The sequence below is a fragment of the Vigna unguiculata genome, chromosome 5 (genome assembly GCF_004118075.2).
Source record: "Vigna unguiculata cultivar IT97K-499-35 chromosome 5, ASM411807v1, whole genome shotgun sequence".
Classification (NCBI taxonomy): domain Eukaryota; kingdom Viridiplantae; phylum Streptophyta; class Magnoliopsida; order Fabales; family Fabaceae; genus Vigna; species Vigna unguiculata.
In genome coordinates this window covers 5,907,923-5,923,581 of record NC_040283.1, presented here as the reverse complement: position 1 = coordinate 5,923,581, position 15,659 = coordinate 5,907,923, and the positions used below count along the sequence as shown (strand labels likewise).

The window sequence follows — 15,659 nt, the reverse complement described above, 5'->3', positions numbered from 1 at the left end:
TTCAAAATCAACGAGTATATTTAAGGAAATTTAATAAAGAAGCGTCAAAACTTCTGATTGCATACTACTAATAAGTTGAATTTGTAGTCAACATTTATACCTATATTTCAATCAATCTTAGAAAGTAATTTATGAATCTAACTCAAGATTTGATTAGTTCATTTGATCATAATTGATATACTATCTCCAACAAATAGTAAATGATTGGTTGGTATTAACCAGCACAACACAAGTTACCAGTCAACTAACCTAAACAAATTGCAATTACAATTCCCAAAATTTACATAACTTTTGACATGTCCTTTGGTTGTTTCCTCAACCCATTGAATGCAGAGAGCGAAATAAACAAACTTTTTTGGATACTGTGAATTGTCATTTTGTGAAAGAACAAAGCAGAACATAGTTGTTTCTGTCATTTTTCTAAAGCATCAGTTCCTAAAACAATGAACTACATCTTGCTGTTAATTGTCATATAGTTTAAACATAGTCTCTTTAAATAAACTTCTCATTCTTCCATCAAAGCACTCTAAAGAACAGAGAGTAGAACCAAACAATCTGCATAGAAAATGAAGATTAATTTCCTCTCAAAAGCAACCTTTCTTCTTCTGGTCTTTCTCTTCCTGTCGAACTGTTTGAACACTGAAGCTGAAAAATGTCACCCTAGTGGCAGAGTTAAAGGTGGAAAGATCCCTTCAGGGCATTGCAATGAAGAGGATGATTTGTGTTGTGTGCCAGGAAAAACATATCCCACATACACATGTTCACCACCAGTCTCTAGTCACACCAAAGCATATCTCACTCTTAACAGCTTTGAGAAGGGTGGAGATGGTGACAGCCCTTCAAAATGTGACAACCAATATCATTCTGATGACAAACCTGTGGTGGCACTTTCCACTGGATGGTTCAACCACAAGAGCATGTGCCTCCATAACATCACCATTAGTGGCAGTGGCAGAAGTGTGGTGGCCATGGTGGTTGATGAATGTGACTCATCACAGGGATGTGATAAACATCATGGCTACCAACCTCCTTGTGCCAACAACGTTGTTGTTGCCTCAATGGCTGTGTGGAAAGCCTTAGGCATCCCCATGAACCAATGGGGATGGATGGATATTACATGGTCTCATGCTTAAATCTTGATTGCACATGTGGATGTAAAATTCATATTACAAATCAATTTTATAAGATTGAGTTATACAGTTCACATTTTAAATTGTATTGTTAAACAAGTTTGTTTCCTTACATTATGGATCTGATATAGTTAATTTTCTGTAAAATGTAAACCTTTCATTATCCTCATATCATCCCTTCAGTTGAGAATGTTTCGATTTTTCTCAGGATAATAATTATTTCAATTTTCTCCTATGTGTGTGTATGTATATCGCCGATGTTGAAAATTTCCAGCAGAAGAGAAACACACACACACAGAAGTCAAATGTTAACAAAGAAACTAATGTATTTGTACGTAAGAGGATTTACACGCCAAACAAAGTAAGAGAAACCGGTTGTGCTGCATGGTAATTCAGACTGAAATTTCATAATATTTGAGAATAATTAAATCCAAGTTGTTTGTTGTAACTAGGACAGATATATGTTCAAAATCTAACTCTAACTTGCATGATTCGAATTGAAATTTGAGTTACTGGAATGTAGAAATCACTGCTTGACCCTAAAAGAAAACCTATATTTCGAAGCAAAATCATGTACATGGTCAAATGAGACCTCTATTTATACAAACTAATCTTCATATCCAAGCATCAAACACTTGAGAGAACAACAAAAGGTAGTTCAGAGATAGAATGAAGAGGTTTTGCTCAAACGCATCCTTCATTTTATGACAGATTAACTATTTCATTTATCTTCATTCAAACTCAGCATTTGAGTTCTTTTGGAATTTTGTTTTATTTCTGCATACCTAAGCAAAGGAAACAACTTTGACAAATTTGTTAACTCAAGTTTCAAATTCTTTAAGTACATGAGACGCACTATCTCCATTCTCCAACCGATATTATCTTCATGATTCATACTTTTGAGCATTCCTCCCATTAGTTTTAGCTCTTTGCATCCCTCGGGCAGCTTGCTAGGCTTTAGCCATTCTGGAATTTCCTCTCCTGGAAAACCTTCAAGATGCAACCTTTTCAATCTCAAAGGCAAGATTACTTTAATATCACTGTAACCCTTGCAAGACACACCCCATGATATTTTCAGTTGTTCTAGGGCTAACATCTCTCTCCAACTTTCAAACTCCCCTTCTTTGATCACAGCCTCAGATCCTATATGTATGCTGAGCCTCTTTAGATTTTTCAAATTTGCAAGCTCTGATATTCTTTGTGGACTCTTTCTGGAATTCCCTACTACGTATCCCTCCAGTACTTGCAGCTGTGTGAGCTTCTCAATCCCTTTTGGCATGCCTTCCAACAAATAACACTGGGATAAAATCAGATGTGTCAGACTTTTCATCGATGAAATATCATTAGGCAGTGTCTCCAAATTGTGGCATGCTTTCAGATCAAGAATTTGGAGCCTCTCAAGTTGAGTAATGGAGGGTGGAAGCTCAGATATTCTTGATATCCCACGAAGACTTAAATAGGTTAAATTCTTTTGATTCTGCAACTTCTGTAGAAACTTTTCACTCCCTACTTCAATGTGATGTGAAGGAGAATCTTGCCAACGACCAAGCTGAAGCACCTTTAAATTTTGTATACTTTTATCCAACCATTGAGATCCAAAATTTAAATAACTGGCACCAACATTAAAAATAGTATTTATCCTACTCTCAGGTTTCAAACTATTTTCACCTAGTATGACTTTTTTCTGCTCAAGTAGTGACCATTTACTTCGTATGTGACTGTAGGGTATCCTAAGAGGAAATGGATAACTCCTGTGATTTTCTGTTGATAGTATCACCAACTTAGGACGCACGAGAGGATTGATTTGAAATTTATTGACAATGGGACACTCACTATTACCATACGCTAAAATCACATTCGATTTCAAAAGCTTATCTATCACATCCTCACCCTCTTCCTCTGCGGTTTTCAGATTAGTACTTTCAAGAAAACCCTCTCCAATCCACCAACAAATTGTTTGTCTTTTCTTTATAACAGCTCCTTCAGGGAAAACCAAGAGAGACAACAAACAATTTCGTTCATAAGTTTCTAGGACGCGCAGATTCATATTCAGTTTCTTATGCTGTGGCAACTGATTCTTGTGTTGTTTTGAAGAGGGTCGTGATGGGTGCAGTAATATTACTCTTCTGTCGTCATCATCCTCCTCCACGGACGAGTCATCAAAATCACCCTTTGGAAGCAACTTTTGAGCAGAATCTCTTATTCTTTTGCAAATGTCATTCATGTCTTGATTCAACCTCTTGCTGTCCAACTTGCGAAGATGACCATCAACCTTTGACAAAGTGTGAAGTAGTTCTTGTTCGTTATTCTTTACTTTCTCGAACAACTTCCTTATCCTGTTCAGTTCTCTCCTTAACTTTTCCAAATTCCCATCTAATGATTCATCTCTTCCCCTTTCACGGAATTGTCTCCTTGCTGTCTTCACACGCTTCAGCAACAAAGCCACTGCTTTCATTTTGTTTGTTGGAATAGACATTTTCCAGTTACTGACAAACGAATAATTTTAGGGTTAATTAACAGTACCACCCACGCAACAACTCTCGTTTTCATATTGAAATTTCTTAACTCACTTTTCTACTATCCGATTAAGAAATTAATCAAAATCTCGTAACAAGTTGTGATGGGAAGAAATGATTTATAAATTTTTTTTTTGGTAATCACATATAATAACTTAATGCAATGATTTTATAGAGTTTAAATATAACAAGTGTTTCAAACTAGAAACAAAAGTTAAAGGAATTATCAATAAGGATTATACAAGCATAGCATATATGATCTGACTCTTTCAATGTTAGGTAGGTTAATATATAGACAAACTACAACATAATGGACCATATAATATAACTACCAATGACGGATCTTATCCACAAATTTTGGAGGGGCCAAAATAATATAATTCTTTAATCATTAGATTGTTGGATCATTAATATAATATTTTAAGAATTGGTTTCTCTAACCAATAATTTGATCTTTAGTATAATGTTGTGAAAAATATAATCTATCATGTTTCCATCTTCACGAATAATTTCACTTTTATCACTTTTGAATAATGAATTTATTCTTTTATTCTTCATCAATATACCAATTTTTTAAAATAATATTAAAAATAATTTATCATACATTACTAAAAAATTTGAGAAGTGTAAATATTAAAGGAAAAATATAATATAGTTAAGTCACAATTAAAAATCGGTTATGAAAAAACACATAATACATTATTTTTCTTCTATATTCATAAAAAATGAATATACCAAAGGCTCATGAGATAAAAGAAACAATGCTAACTATTAAATTAATATTTCATTATCAAGTAAGATAAAAGATAATTACTTTTCCTTTCTTCAAAAAAGAGAAATGAGAAATGAGAGAAAAAATAATTACCTTTTTTTTCTTAAAAAAAAATATGACAGTGAGAGATGAGTACAATTTTTGTAAAATTAAGAAGACAACAAGAAAGGACATAAAAAATATCTTAATAAATATTTGGTTTAATTATTCTTTTAGTTATTGTTTTAGTTCAAAAATGTTAAGTTGGTCCTTCAATTTTGTTTAGTTTCAATTTGGTTATGAATTTTGAAAAACTAATGCAATTTGATTATTTTTATTAAATTTCTTGAAATAAATCAATATTTTTTCATTAAAATTAAAGTTGTAAATAAAAATAGTTTGTTTTGTTGGTGTAATTAACATAATCTCACTATCAATCTTGATAAAAATTGTTGATCCACTTTAATAAATTTAACGAGAATAATCAAACTGTATCAATTTTTCAAAGTTCGGGATCAAATTAAGACTAGAAAAAACTTAATGACTAACTTGACATTTTTAGATGAGAATACTAACCCAAAAATTAATTAAACCTAAATATTTTTATTCTTTATATATTTTATTTTATATTTTATTATCTATTAACATTAATTGGTTATATTTTATAAAAGAAATAAAAAGACAAACAATTTCATTTTTATCTATGTATAAAATATATTACTTATAATTTTAAAAAACTTTAAAAAAATCAAAATTTTCAAAATGTATATAATATTAAAAAAAATTCAAAAATCTTGGGGGCCATGGTCCCTCCCAGCCCTTAAGATGCTCCACCATTGATAACTACAGAAAATCTAATTAATTTTGTTAGGGGTTTTAACAAAGTAAAGTTTAAGTTTAATTTAATATGTAAAAGTAGGTTTATAAGGTGAAACTTTTACTTTATTTATATTCTTTTAATTTATCTTCTTCTTTTTATGATGTGAGATTTGCAACATTAGGAATATAAAAGTGTGTCAATCCAATTGACATGGATTGATTTATTATGAATTGAGTTAAAAATAATCAACTCAATCCGGTTAATTTTTTTTAGTTAAAAATTTTTTAACCCAACTCGACTCATCACAAATTGGTGGGTTAATAGATTGACACATTCTTAAGGATGTTTTGTTTTTTCAATTTATTTTATATATTTGTTATAGTACAATCAAAGTGCATCGACTTACCTCCTTGTTTTATAACAATGCAATCAAAGTATTCACTATTTTACGGCTCTTGTTATAAAGATAGCAATTGAAAATTAAATTCTCAAGCTACATAATTTGACAAACAAATAAACTAAACATTCAAACACTGTTAAAAAAAACTCATATTTTCTATTAGTTTTGTTTTAAATTTTTTTTCGTAGGAAATGCTTACAAATTTTGTTATGAAAACAAAATTTGCAACAAATTCCTATCAATTTTTTTACAAAATATTTTATATAAAACACTTTTTGCAAAAAAAAAAAAATGTAGTGAATACCTGCAAATTTTATAATGTTGTTGATGGGTTGTAGACTAACTCACCTTCAATTCGACTCAATCTCATTTAAATCATAAAGAATTAGGTCCAATTACTCACACTTTAAAAAGCTAAATTTTCTCCAACTCAATTTGACTCAAACTTGTGATGAGCCGGATTAACTCACAAGTTGATACTCATTTTAACCTTTCTATGTAACACCCTATTTAATTTACTAATATGATTACCATATGAGCCTGAAAAGGATACATGCTCATCCATCTAGTGTTTCCAAGGATAATTTACTGTATTTATGATTCAAATTTATTCCACACTCGGTATAATGTTTAATGAAGAAAAAAGTCTCAAAAATATAAAAATAGGAAAACTCTTCGTAGCATGGAATATTATTTAGACCTAAGTTCATATATTAGTAATATGAAATTCACCTATGCATAGCACGGATTACCACAGCGAACTTAAAATTGTAGTAAAAAGAGACATCGTAAAAATGTGAGATTGATGAAAAGAGTAACGAACCTTGCTAAAAATGAGGGTCGGTAGTTGCTCTGAGAGTCTAGGAGAAAATGAAAGATAGTTGAATTTGTATACGTGCTTTAGCTAACCATGCATGGTCATCAATTTAAACCTCTATAGAGTTTGCAAGGAATGAATAAATCAAAAGCAATAGAAGTTTCACCTCAATTCTTTACGTGAAAGAGAATTCCAAACAAACTATATTCTCCCATGAAAGTTATCCCTAACTTCTTCCAAAAGTAGAATTTATTGTTGTGGTTAGAGAAAGTATCCAACTTATTGTTTTTATATTTGTGCATAACAAATCTCATCTTACAAATTAGAATCTCATTTTACAAATTATTTTGTAAAATTTAATTAGATTTAAAGTTTATCTCTTATAATAATATCAAAATTATGATTTAGAGTTTATTCTAGCAATTTTCTTTTTTGATCTATTATTCCCAATATTGGTACAATTTATTGTATATATCTCGGACCTCATTAATATCTAGTCTTACATTCCAAATATATATACCTCTCAATATAAGGGAGTGTGTTAGAGATCTTACATCAACAAGAGATAAGGTCAATTTATTGTACATAATATATAAACAGATGACCTTACAAGCTGATTTTTGTGAAACTGAGTTATGCTTAAAGTCCAATTTTTAACACTTTTTTAATAAAAATGTTTCATATTTGATTTCACCAAAAATATAAAACTAAAACAAACATATTTTTGCTTTCTTAAATAAATTGAAAAGTCTTACATAAATTGTATGTATAGTACCGGAAAAAAGGTTTTTAATTGTAATTTAATTAACAAAAATGATTTCTATTGGTCCTTATATATTTATCTGACTCTACATAAGATTCAAAAGGTCCACACCATTGTAAAGGGATATGTAGCTTTAATTTGGGTAGAGAAAAGAAAGAAGAGGAGAGCAATAAGTTGGAGGCATTCGTAATAAACAAAGGTTTGGTAATTTTTATATGGATTAACGTCCAAGGCCATGCAAGTTTTTATTTTATTATTAATTTAGACTAACCTTTTGGCGCCATTCAAAATCAGAAAACAAGTTTTCTTAACTACAACAACAATGTTTCACATGTTAGCATCCAAATAATATGCAACAAGCGGAGATATATGTTCCAAATCCAAATAAAACGTTATTTGAATTTCTGCTTGTCATTTTGACAATACAAGACAATTTATAAATCATTGCTTGACCCTAAAAGAAACCAATATTTCGAAGCAAAATCATGTACCTGATCAAGAAGCCTCTATATATACAAGCTAAAATCTTCATATTCAAACATCAAACACTAAAAAGAAGAACAAAGTGTAGAAACAGAGAAGTTGATAGATAGAATGAAGAGGTTTTGTTCAAAGGCATCCTTGATTTTATTAGTTAGTCTCATCTTAACAAGTAGTTTTGCATCTGAGGCTCAAAAGTGTCGACCAAGTGGGAGAATCAGAGGTAAGAAAGCACCAGCAGGAGAATGCAACCAAGAGAATGATTCAGATTGCTGCATAGAAGGAAAACTTTACACAACATATGAATGTTCACCACCTATGTCCACCCACACCAAGGCTTACCTGACTCTGAACAGTTTTGAGAAGGGTGGAGATGGTGGTGGCCCTTCAGAATGTGACAACCAATACCATTCTGATGACACACCTGTGGTGGCACTGTCTACAGGGTGGTTCAACCACAGAAGCAGGTGCCTCCAAAACATCACCATTAGTGGAAATGGAAGAAGTGTGGTGGCCATGGTGGTTGATGAGTGTGACTCAACTAAGGGATGTGATGCAGACCATGACTATCAACCTCCATGTCCCAACAACATTGTTGATGCTTCTAGGGCTGTCTGGAAAGCATTGGGAGTGCCACCAAATGAATGGGGTGGCTTTGACATCACATGGTCTGATGCTTGATATTATAACAGTACTGTTTATGTAAAAGTCTATATATGTTTCTGTATTGTAAGCTATTTGGCAAAAACTTTACTTTTCTTTGTCTATGTATAATGTGTTTGTATATATCACAATATCCTTCTATTTTCCTTTCTTAATTACCTTTTACCCTTTCATTACCAACATATTTTACGTATGGTTGGGCTAAGAATAATGCAGGTTGATCATGGAGTGTACAATGCATGTAATCTACAATCTCACTACCCCACAACATTACCAAACTCTCAACACTAAATCTCCTTGCTCCCATTGTCACTTCCTTTTAGAAGACGGTTCTACGACAAAAATCACATGGTAGATATTGTTTCACAATCGATGCTCCTAAACCACATAAAACATCTACCCCAATGTCAATTATTTTTCCAAATAGGACATAAATTGTATCATTACCAATCAAGAACATACAATCTTCAAATTAAAATTCCTCACAGCTACAAAAATATGAGTACAACCCCAAGTCAATAATGATGGGTGTAGGGATACGTGAGATTTATCAATTGCGAAAGTCAGCTGGCTCTACTGTGTTGTTGGCACTTCCCACTCTGTCATTACTACTACAACAAAATTAGATGAGTGACCATGAATCTGAAATATATATACACAGCACTAGTGTGTATTGAATGAAGTGTGTCACCCACGCATTAAGTCAATGTCCACATGGGAATTACGCATATCCAACGGTCGTGATTGAGACCAAGGACTCAAAGATGAAGGGGTTGGAGAAAGGTTTTGATTTGGTGAGATGCTGTTCAGTGCCACTGGATTATGAACTCCCTGATGATCTGAGTCCACAGCAACTTCTGCAACTTCCGAGCTTTCCTTCTTCTTGTTCTTCGTCTTTGATCCACCCCATTGAAAACTCCCAACCACCACCTATAACCATCACTAATTCAGTCTAATACGATCCTGATCTGTGAATAATCTACCTTTTCATGTTTGTTTGCAATTATAAAAGAAAAACACTCTCTGAAAGAAAGAAGCAGATGATTTTATGATTCGCTACTCAGAATAGCTTTTGATTAGTTCGAAAGCTCGAAACAAAAACACATGAAAAACTTTTGAAAGTGATTATCCTCTTAAGAAGTGATTTCCTATACAAAACAAAGTTGTCACAAATGGGTCCATAACTTTCAACACGAGTAGCTGGAAAGTTTTTATTTTTAACATGTGGGAATCAGAGATATGAATCAAGATATCATCTTTACAAGATTTGATGGCAACACTGAAAATGGTGTTACCTGAACAGGACTTGATGCAATAAGAACTCCACCAACTCCTCCACCAATGACACGACCATCAGGACTAGCAAGGGACACACTCAGTCCACCAGTTCGATTGCGTGAGCCACCACTATCAGTGACCAAGTAAGAGCCCGAAAGGCACACTATCTCGAAGCGCCCCTATCAAATCAAAAATCCACCAGCAATCAAATATATATGCTGAGATAAACTTTATCATAATAGAGTTATGACTTGGTAAAGGATACCTTAATTGCATTTGAAAATGTTTGACAGATAAATGTCAAATAAAATTATATTAATTGTGATATTATTATTTAGGCTTGAAAAGTTCTATCTTAAAGTTTGTTCAGGCATAAATAAATGTTAGGTCGGCCCTGTTTGAAGCCTGCACTTTCTCCCTTGAAATTAAATTCCCACCAACCAGAAAAGTCATGGTAACTCAGAAGGTCAAAAAGATCCTTGGATTGGAATTAAGTTCCCACCAACCAAAAAAGGCATGGTAACTCAGAAGGTCAAAAAATTCAATGCAAAAGATTCCTTTGTTTCAATAGTCCGAGAGATTGAAGTTTGTTGGTAGTACCACTAAGCCATTTTGTATACAAGCCTGAATGGAGGAAATACATTCTAATGTATTTATTTATGAATTATTTGTCCAATAAAAATCATGCTTCAAGTTTAAAAATTCTGTTTCAGTCAGTTTTTTCTTTGCATGCACGAAAAGTGTTCTAAGGCTTTCTTCTACATCACAAATGCAAAATTTTAATCAATCAATCATAGTGTTTCCATAAAGGATTGCCATTTAATTTCGTGAAATATTATGCATGGCCGCATGCATAAATGTAGACACGTGTCTTTATGTGATCACAGTTCCATATGAACCTATAATAGTGTGCAGAGGACAGTTGCAAAAGTAGATTATTTTAATAATCAATCATATGTACTATCGATTATAACAATAGTTTTAGCTGGTGAGTTTAATAAAAAAATAGTTAAGATAATTAATTTCCTTTGAATACATCTAAAAATCAGCTTTCTAGATAAGAAAAGAATATGTATGATATGAAGCTTTATATTCTCAAGAAACTTTTTATATATTTTTATGAGACGAACTTTCAGATTTACAAAAATGGCTAGTTTTTTCAGAAGAAAAAACAAATCGTTTTACTAAATTTAAGTTGAGATTCCAAACATGCTCTATCTGCATCTTCTTCAACAAATACATAACACAGAGAAAATGCCAAACCTCGTATGTGACAGTGCCTCCTGAAGTTGATGGCTGCCGAAGTGTGACAGTTGAGACAGAGCCATTGGCTGACAAAATACAAACAGCTCTAGGTCCCTGCTGAGAAAATGCCATGATTTTTGTTGCAATGTCCTACAGTGGAGACAAGTTTAGAAGATTAATTTGTTTATATTTACATAAATACAAGAAGATATTGCACAAAGTCAACCAACATGGTTTTGGCATTACTAACTCTACTTTTCCTTTTAAGAGAAAAAAGGTACAAAAACATGAGTGGCTGTTTAGTATTTAACAGTTAAGTTATCATTATTTTGAGAGACAAATAGTACAAAGTGCCACCTTTCTTGGGCCATAGATGCCAAACCTTGGTTGCATTAATAATTAAGCACATGCATAAATAGTTTAACCTAAATCAGAGAACAAAAATACTGGGAACCATATTGTTTTATGAATCTTATTATGTCACTGATACCAAGATATAATGCACTAATAATACTTGACCAAGAATAATTAGAATAAACAGGTCTCTTTTTCATCTACTTCCCCTCCAACATACACCACCAAAACAGATAGATTTATTTTTCACTCAAATTCATAAAAAATATTCACATACTTCTCCACTTGCAATGTTGATTATATGAGGAGTGAATCCCATCCCAGCAGAACCAGACATCAATTCACCTGATAACAGTAAAAGCTCAAAACATCAAAAACAAAGGTATATAAATGCATTAGACACTCACAAGGTTAGAGGGTGCATCTGGAGAACAAAGAAAACTTATGAACCATTATTCTAACTATATGTAAGTGCCACCAAATATTGTTAAATTTTAACTTGCTTCTGGTTAGAATTAGATAAGCTTTAATTTCAGAATCCATTAGGGAACCGACCAGTACCTCACAAGTGGGAACAAGGCCTTACAACAAAAGAAATACAATCTATAAAAGGAATATGAAGCACACATAGAACTCAAGAATCCAACTTGTCATACTTAATCAAAACAGTAGGAGATAGAAATCCAATGGCCTTTTGTTTTGAGAAAATATTTTCTGTTTTCATTTTCTAGTTTTCACTTTTAATTACAAAATTGTCACATTGTTTTCATTTTATTTTCTGTTTTCAAAATTTGTATAAGAAATAGTAAAAACAACTTTTATTGTTTTCACTGTTTTCTATGCAAACCTTAGAAAATATAGAAAAATATGGTCACACTTTCGTAAATAAAAGTACAATTAAAATGTGAAAATAGAAACATTTTTTTCAAACCAGACAACTCCTCAAAATCTTATGTTTTATGTAATTATTGTAACGTACAATTCCGATCATTTATCTCACATGCAACCAAACTTGTATGTGTACTTGGTTAGAAACTTTTAATTTGTAAATGTGGTAAATTTATTCTTCAAATAGCTCAATTATAACAATCTGAGGCAGTGATTACTGAATAAGGTTGCAGTGCATGATTTGGAAAGATTACTTGTGTGAAAATGATAACTTTTTTAACCGAAAACCATTTGAAACCTGGAAAAATAATTAATTCTCTAGCATAAGCTAAACAAAACACATTTGTTTTCTGTAACAATTCTACAAAAATAGTCTAAAGAACTTAAAAAAAGATGCATCTCTCTCTTGAGGATCAGGACAAAAAAATCATGGAAATTAATAATATATAGCATACTGTGTTGGGATTTAAAGCCACTCTGCCATTGTTCATCCAGGTAATCGGATGATAATAGCATGTCAACATACAAAATGAATAAACAAATATTCAGCTAAAAACAACTTTCAACCAAATAAGACAAAGAGAAGGATTTGCAAAATTGTTAACTCATCAACCTTTCAGCTTTTCAAATAAGTATGATCAGTAACAACAAAGAGTTGCATTGCAATAGAGATTTACCAAGAGAAGCCAACTGCTGTTTTTTCCCAGTACCAGGTGGTCGACCTCTGCCACGTTTCTGGCTCTGTCCCAAGGCTCCAGGGTGAGCAGATGATGTTGGAGTTGGAGTCAATGCCAATGACACAGTTCCATCAGTGCCATATTTCCTAGGCCTTCCCCTCTTCCTTTTAACAGGTTCCCCTGGAGGTGCTCCAGGAGGAGCTCCCATATTCACACCATGAGCTGAAATTGAAGAAGACTCTAATGGCAATGTGGATCCAATGGAACCACTGCCAATGCTGGATTGAAATGGTAGATTCGGATTGGAGAGTGGTCGAATATTAGGTGACATATGCAACTCAGGTTGTGCTCCAGATCCAGGAATTCCCCTTTGCTGCATATAGTAAGACCCGGATAACGCCATTTGGTCCCCACGATCCATGCATTTACTTCAATTGCCTTCACAATCTTTCACAAGAAACTTCCACCCCGATATTCAATACACCGAAAACTATCACCTAGCTCTGTTCCCAAATAGAGTGTAGTGATAAATTTTGGAGAAAGAAAACACCATCACATCAGAATACCATAAAAAGTATGAAATCCAATTAGCAATGACCAACAAGAGAGTCAACAAAATTTCTTAAATTACATCAGCTGCAAGTAACTGTAGCTTGAGAAGAACAAAAATAAGTCCTCAATATCAAAATAGTGAAGTTTCCAGCACATAAAATTTCTCATTGATGCCATCGCTCTATAAAATACATAAATGCATCCACACATGTACAAGACAAAGCATAGAGTCGAAGATAGATCAGAGGAAAAGATGGAAAGGCAAGAAGGCATAAACACAAACAGGAGAACTACTCTCTAACAGCACAGCAATATGGACATGTCCAAGAGAAGACAAAAAAAATAAAAGAAACTACTTACAGCTTACCAAACTATAAGAAACAACAAAAGAGGCTTCATGTTCAAGGTACAGGACCAGAAGAACATGAAAAAGATCCACTCTAACCAACATCCATCATAAATCTTTAAAACCAAGCAACTAAAACACCCAGAAAAAAAACAAGTGGAGAAAATAACAAAATGAAAGAATTACTCTAAGGCCAATGCAATAGAAAAGCTTCCAAACGCAGTTCGTAAACAGAGCAGAAAATGCAATATCACACCAAAAGGAGCGCAAAAAATTACAGAGAAACGAGTCAATTATCAACCACAACGGTTTTGCTAGGGGAAAAATTACAAACTTTGGAGAATTGGGTTTAAAACTAGGACAGATTCAACGCCCCAGAGACACAAGAGAGAGAATGTAACATGGGTTTCAACGTGCAGATACAAAGAAAAGGGGAAAGGAATCATACTAACATTTTAACAACAGGATCAAAAAGCTGTGGTGCACATTCACAGTTCCACCTGTGAGGAAATGGAAGCTAGTGATTGAATCAAAAGAAAAAAGTTGTACAGTTTTTTTCTTACTCTTGGGAAATGAAGAGTGTGGTGGCAGAGTTACACAGAGAAAAAAGAGGTGAGAGAACCAGGGTGTCAGTGCAACACGAAGCAAAATACTTATCAACAATGAAAAAAAAAAGAGCTTAAAACAAATAAAAAATAAATCTTGAAAATTGAAAAGGAAAAGTAAACTAAGTCTCTCTCTCTCTCTATAACTCTTCTGCAGTGTCTCGGCTGCAAAAGTCCTTATCTGGTTGCATATTTTTCTAGGGCTACCCTCTCTTTCTCTCTCTAAAAAAAGTTTCTTTTTTTCACTTTCTCTCTCCTGTTTGAGTTGTGATATGATGACGACGATGCTGTGTGTGTGAGTGATGGTTCTGAGATTTAAGAAAGGGGTTGAGAAGCAAACAAAGTTGAGCAGAAAAAGCAGTTCTTGTTTTGGATAACAATGAAATATTTTTTTATTTATTTTGAAATAATAAAAAAAGTTTATTTATTTATTTATTTATTTGAAGAATAAAAATAAAAATTAGTAAAGATTTGAGATTTAAACAGGGACAGTGGTGGGGAAGTTTGGGTCCATAGGGATTGTGAAGTGAAAAGAGTGTCTATCTCTATCCACGCGCCCAGCTTATAATCTACTGCATCACTCCCACTGAGATCCTGGTGTTGCCTAGTGCCTTGGCCTCAATATCATGGAAAATATCTATCCAACTTTCCAGAATCTATATTCTTTCTTTCTCTACATTATTCAACACTTGTATTCATTTTTCTTTTATTTTTTAAATCCATCTTAAGACTCTAAAAATACTTTACCATTACTTACAATGATAATATAAACAATTTTTCTAGGTAAATATATATATATATATAATAAAAACAGAATATATGATTATGAATTAAAATCATAATTATTTGTTGAATATATATGCAAGGGTTAAAGCGCGTGAGAGTTGTGGGGCAGTGAGTGACAGAGAAAGGTATGAGCTGACTGAAAACGGGTTTGGGCCACAGCCAGAAGGAAGGAACATGGCTGACTTTGTGTTCTTCTCTCTCTCTTTTCTTTTCCATATATTATGGCAATGGCCCATGCACCCTAAAATATCTCTCAAAAGGAACCATAACTCTTCACCCACCTCTCCCAAACCCTCCCTCCATCACACAAACTCTCTCCATATTCCATCACCCAAGGGCCATACACATCATCACATTATTGTACATCATAAACTCTTTTCTTTCAAATAAAATGCATTTTTCTATCACTTCTAAAAAAATGTCTTTACCAAATACATTTCTAAAGAATTATATACAATATACTACATTGTTTTAATAAGAATCAATATAATATGTAATATCATATCACTATATATGTAAGATTGGATCACAAACTAATAAAATATGTCGTTTTTAATCAATATATAATGTATTTAATGACCATTGTTG

General features: G+C 32.8%; 3 protein-coding genes across 6 annotated transcripts; 1 reads left to right on the top strand and 2 right to left on the bottom strand.

The window, feature by feature from the left end:
• The first annotated feature begins 453 nt into the window (after positions 1-453).
• On the top strand, positions 454-8,481 carry LOC114185151. Its single transcript, XM_028072705.1, has 3 exons — positions 454-1,127; positions 1,319-1,321; positions 7,876-8,481. The coding sequence occupies exons 1-3, from the start codon at positions 567-569 to the stop codon at positions 8,356-8,358; spliced, it is 1,047 nt and encodes a 348-aa protein (XP_027928506.1). The 5' UTR covers positions 454-566; the 3' UTR covers positions 8,359-8,481.
• LOC114185148 (disease resistance RPP13-like protein 4) lies at positions 1,628-6,532 on the bottom strand. The gene is made up of 2 exons (XM_028072699.1): positions 6,441-6,532; positions 1,628-3,616 (listed from the first exon to the last, which is right to left on the bottom strand). Exon 2 carries the CDS (start codon positions 3,604-3,606, stop codon positions 1,852-1,854), a length of 1,755 nt encoding a protein of 584 aa, XP_027928500.1. The 5' UTR covers positions 3,607-3,616; positions 6,441-6,532; the 3' UTR covers positions 1,628-1,851.
• A 238-nt stretch (positions 8,482-8,719) lies between the features above and the next one.
• LOC114185150 (AT-hook motif nuclear-localized protein 9-like) lies at positions 8,720-14,598 on the bottom strand. Of its 4 annotated transcripts, none has more exons than XM_028072702.1 (6): positions 14,244-14,598; positions 12,783-13,285; positions 11,495-11,562; positions 10,882-11,013; positions 9,636-9,797; positions 8,720-9,270 (listed from the first exon to the last, which is right to left on the bottom strand). In XM_028072702.1, the coding sequence occupies exons 2-6, from the start codon at positions 13,201-13,203 to the stop codon at positions 9,028-9,030; spliced, it is 1,026 nt and encodes a 341-aa protein (XP_027928503.1). In that variant the 5' UTR covers positions 13,204-13,285; positions 14,244-14,598; the 3' UTR covers positions 8,720-9,027. The 4 variants fall into 4 exon arrangements, with proteins under 4 accessions (XP_027928503.1, XP_027928501.1, XP_027928504.1 ...); XM_028072700.1 differs by having other exon boundaries at positions 14,133-14,597; XM_028072703.1 differs by lacking the exon at positions 14,244-14,598 and adding an exon at positions 14,015-14,105.
• Between the last annotated feature and the right edge of the window lie 1,061 nt (positions 14,599-15,659).

Coding starts and splice junctions, on each gene's coding strand:
- LOC114185151 (XM_028072705.1), top strand. CDS start 567: ATGAAGATTAATTTCCTCTCAAAAGCAACCTTTCTTCTTCTGGTCTTT.
- LOC114185148 (XM_028072699.1), bottom strand. CDS start 3,606: ATGTCTATTCCAACAAACAAAATGAAAGCAGTGGCTTTGTTGCTGAAG.
- LOC114185150 (XM_028072702.1), bottom strand. CDS start 13,203: ATGGATCGTGGGGACCAAATGGCGTTATCCGGGTCTTACTATATGCAG. Junction 11,563..12,782: donor ACAGCAGTTGGCTTCTCTTG/GTAAATCTCTAT, acceptor TACTGTTATCAG/GTGAATTGATGTCTGGTTCT. Junction 9,271..9,635: donor TTGCATCAAGTCCTGTTCAG/GTAACACCATTT, acceptor TGATGGTTATAG/GTGGTGGTTGGGAGTTTTCA.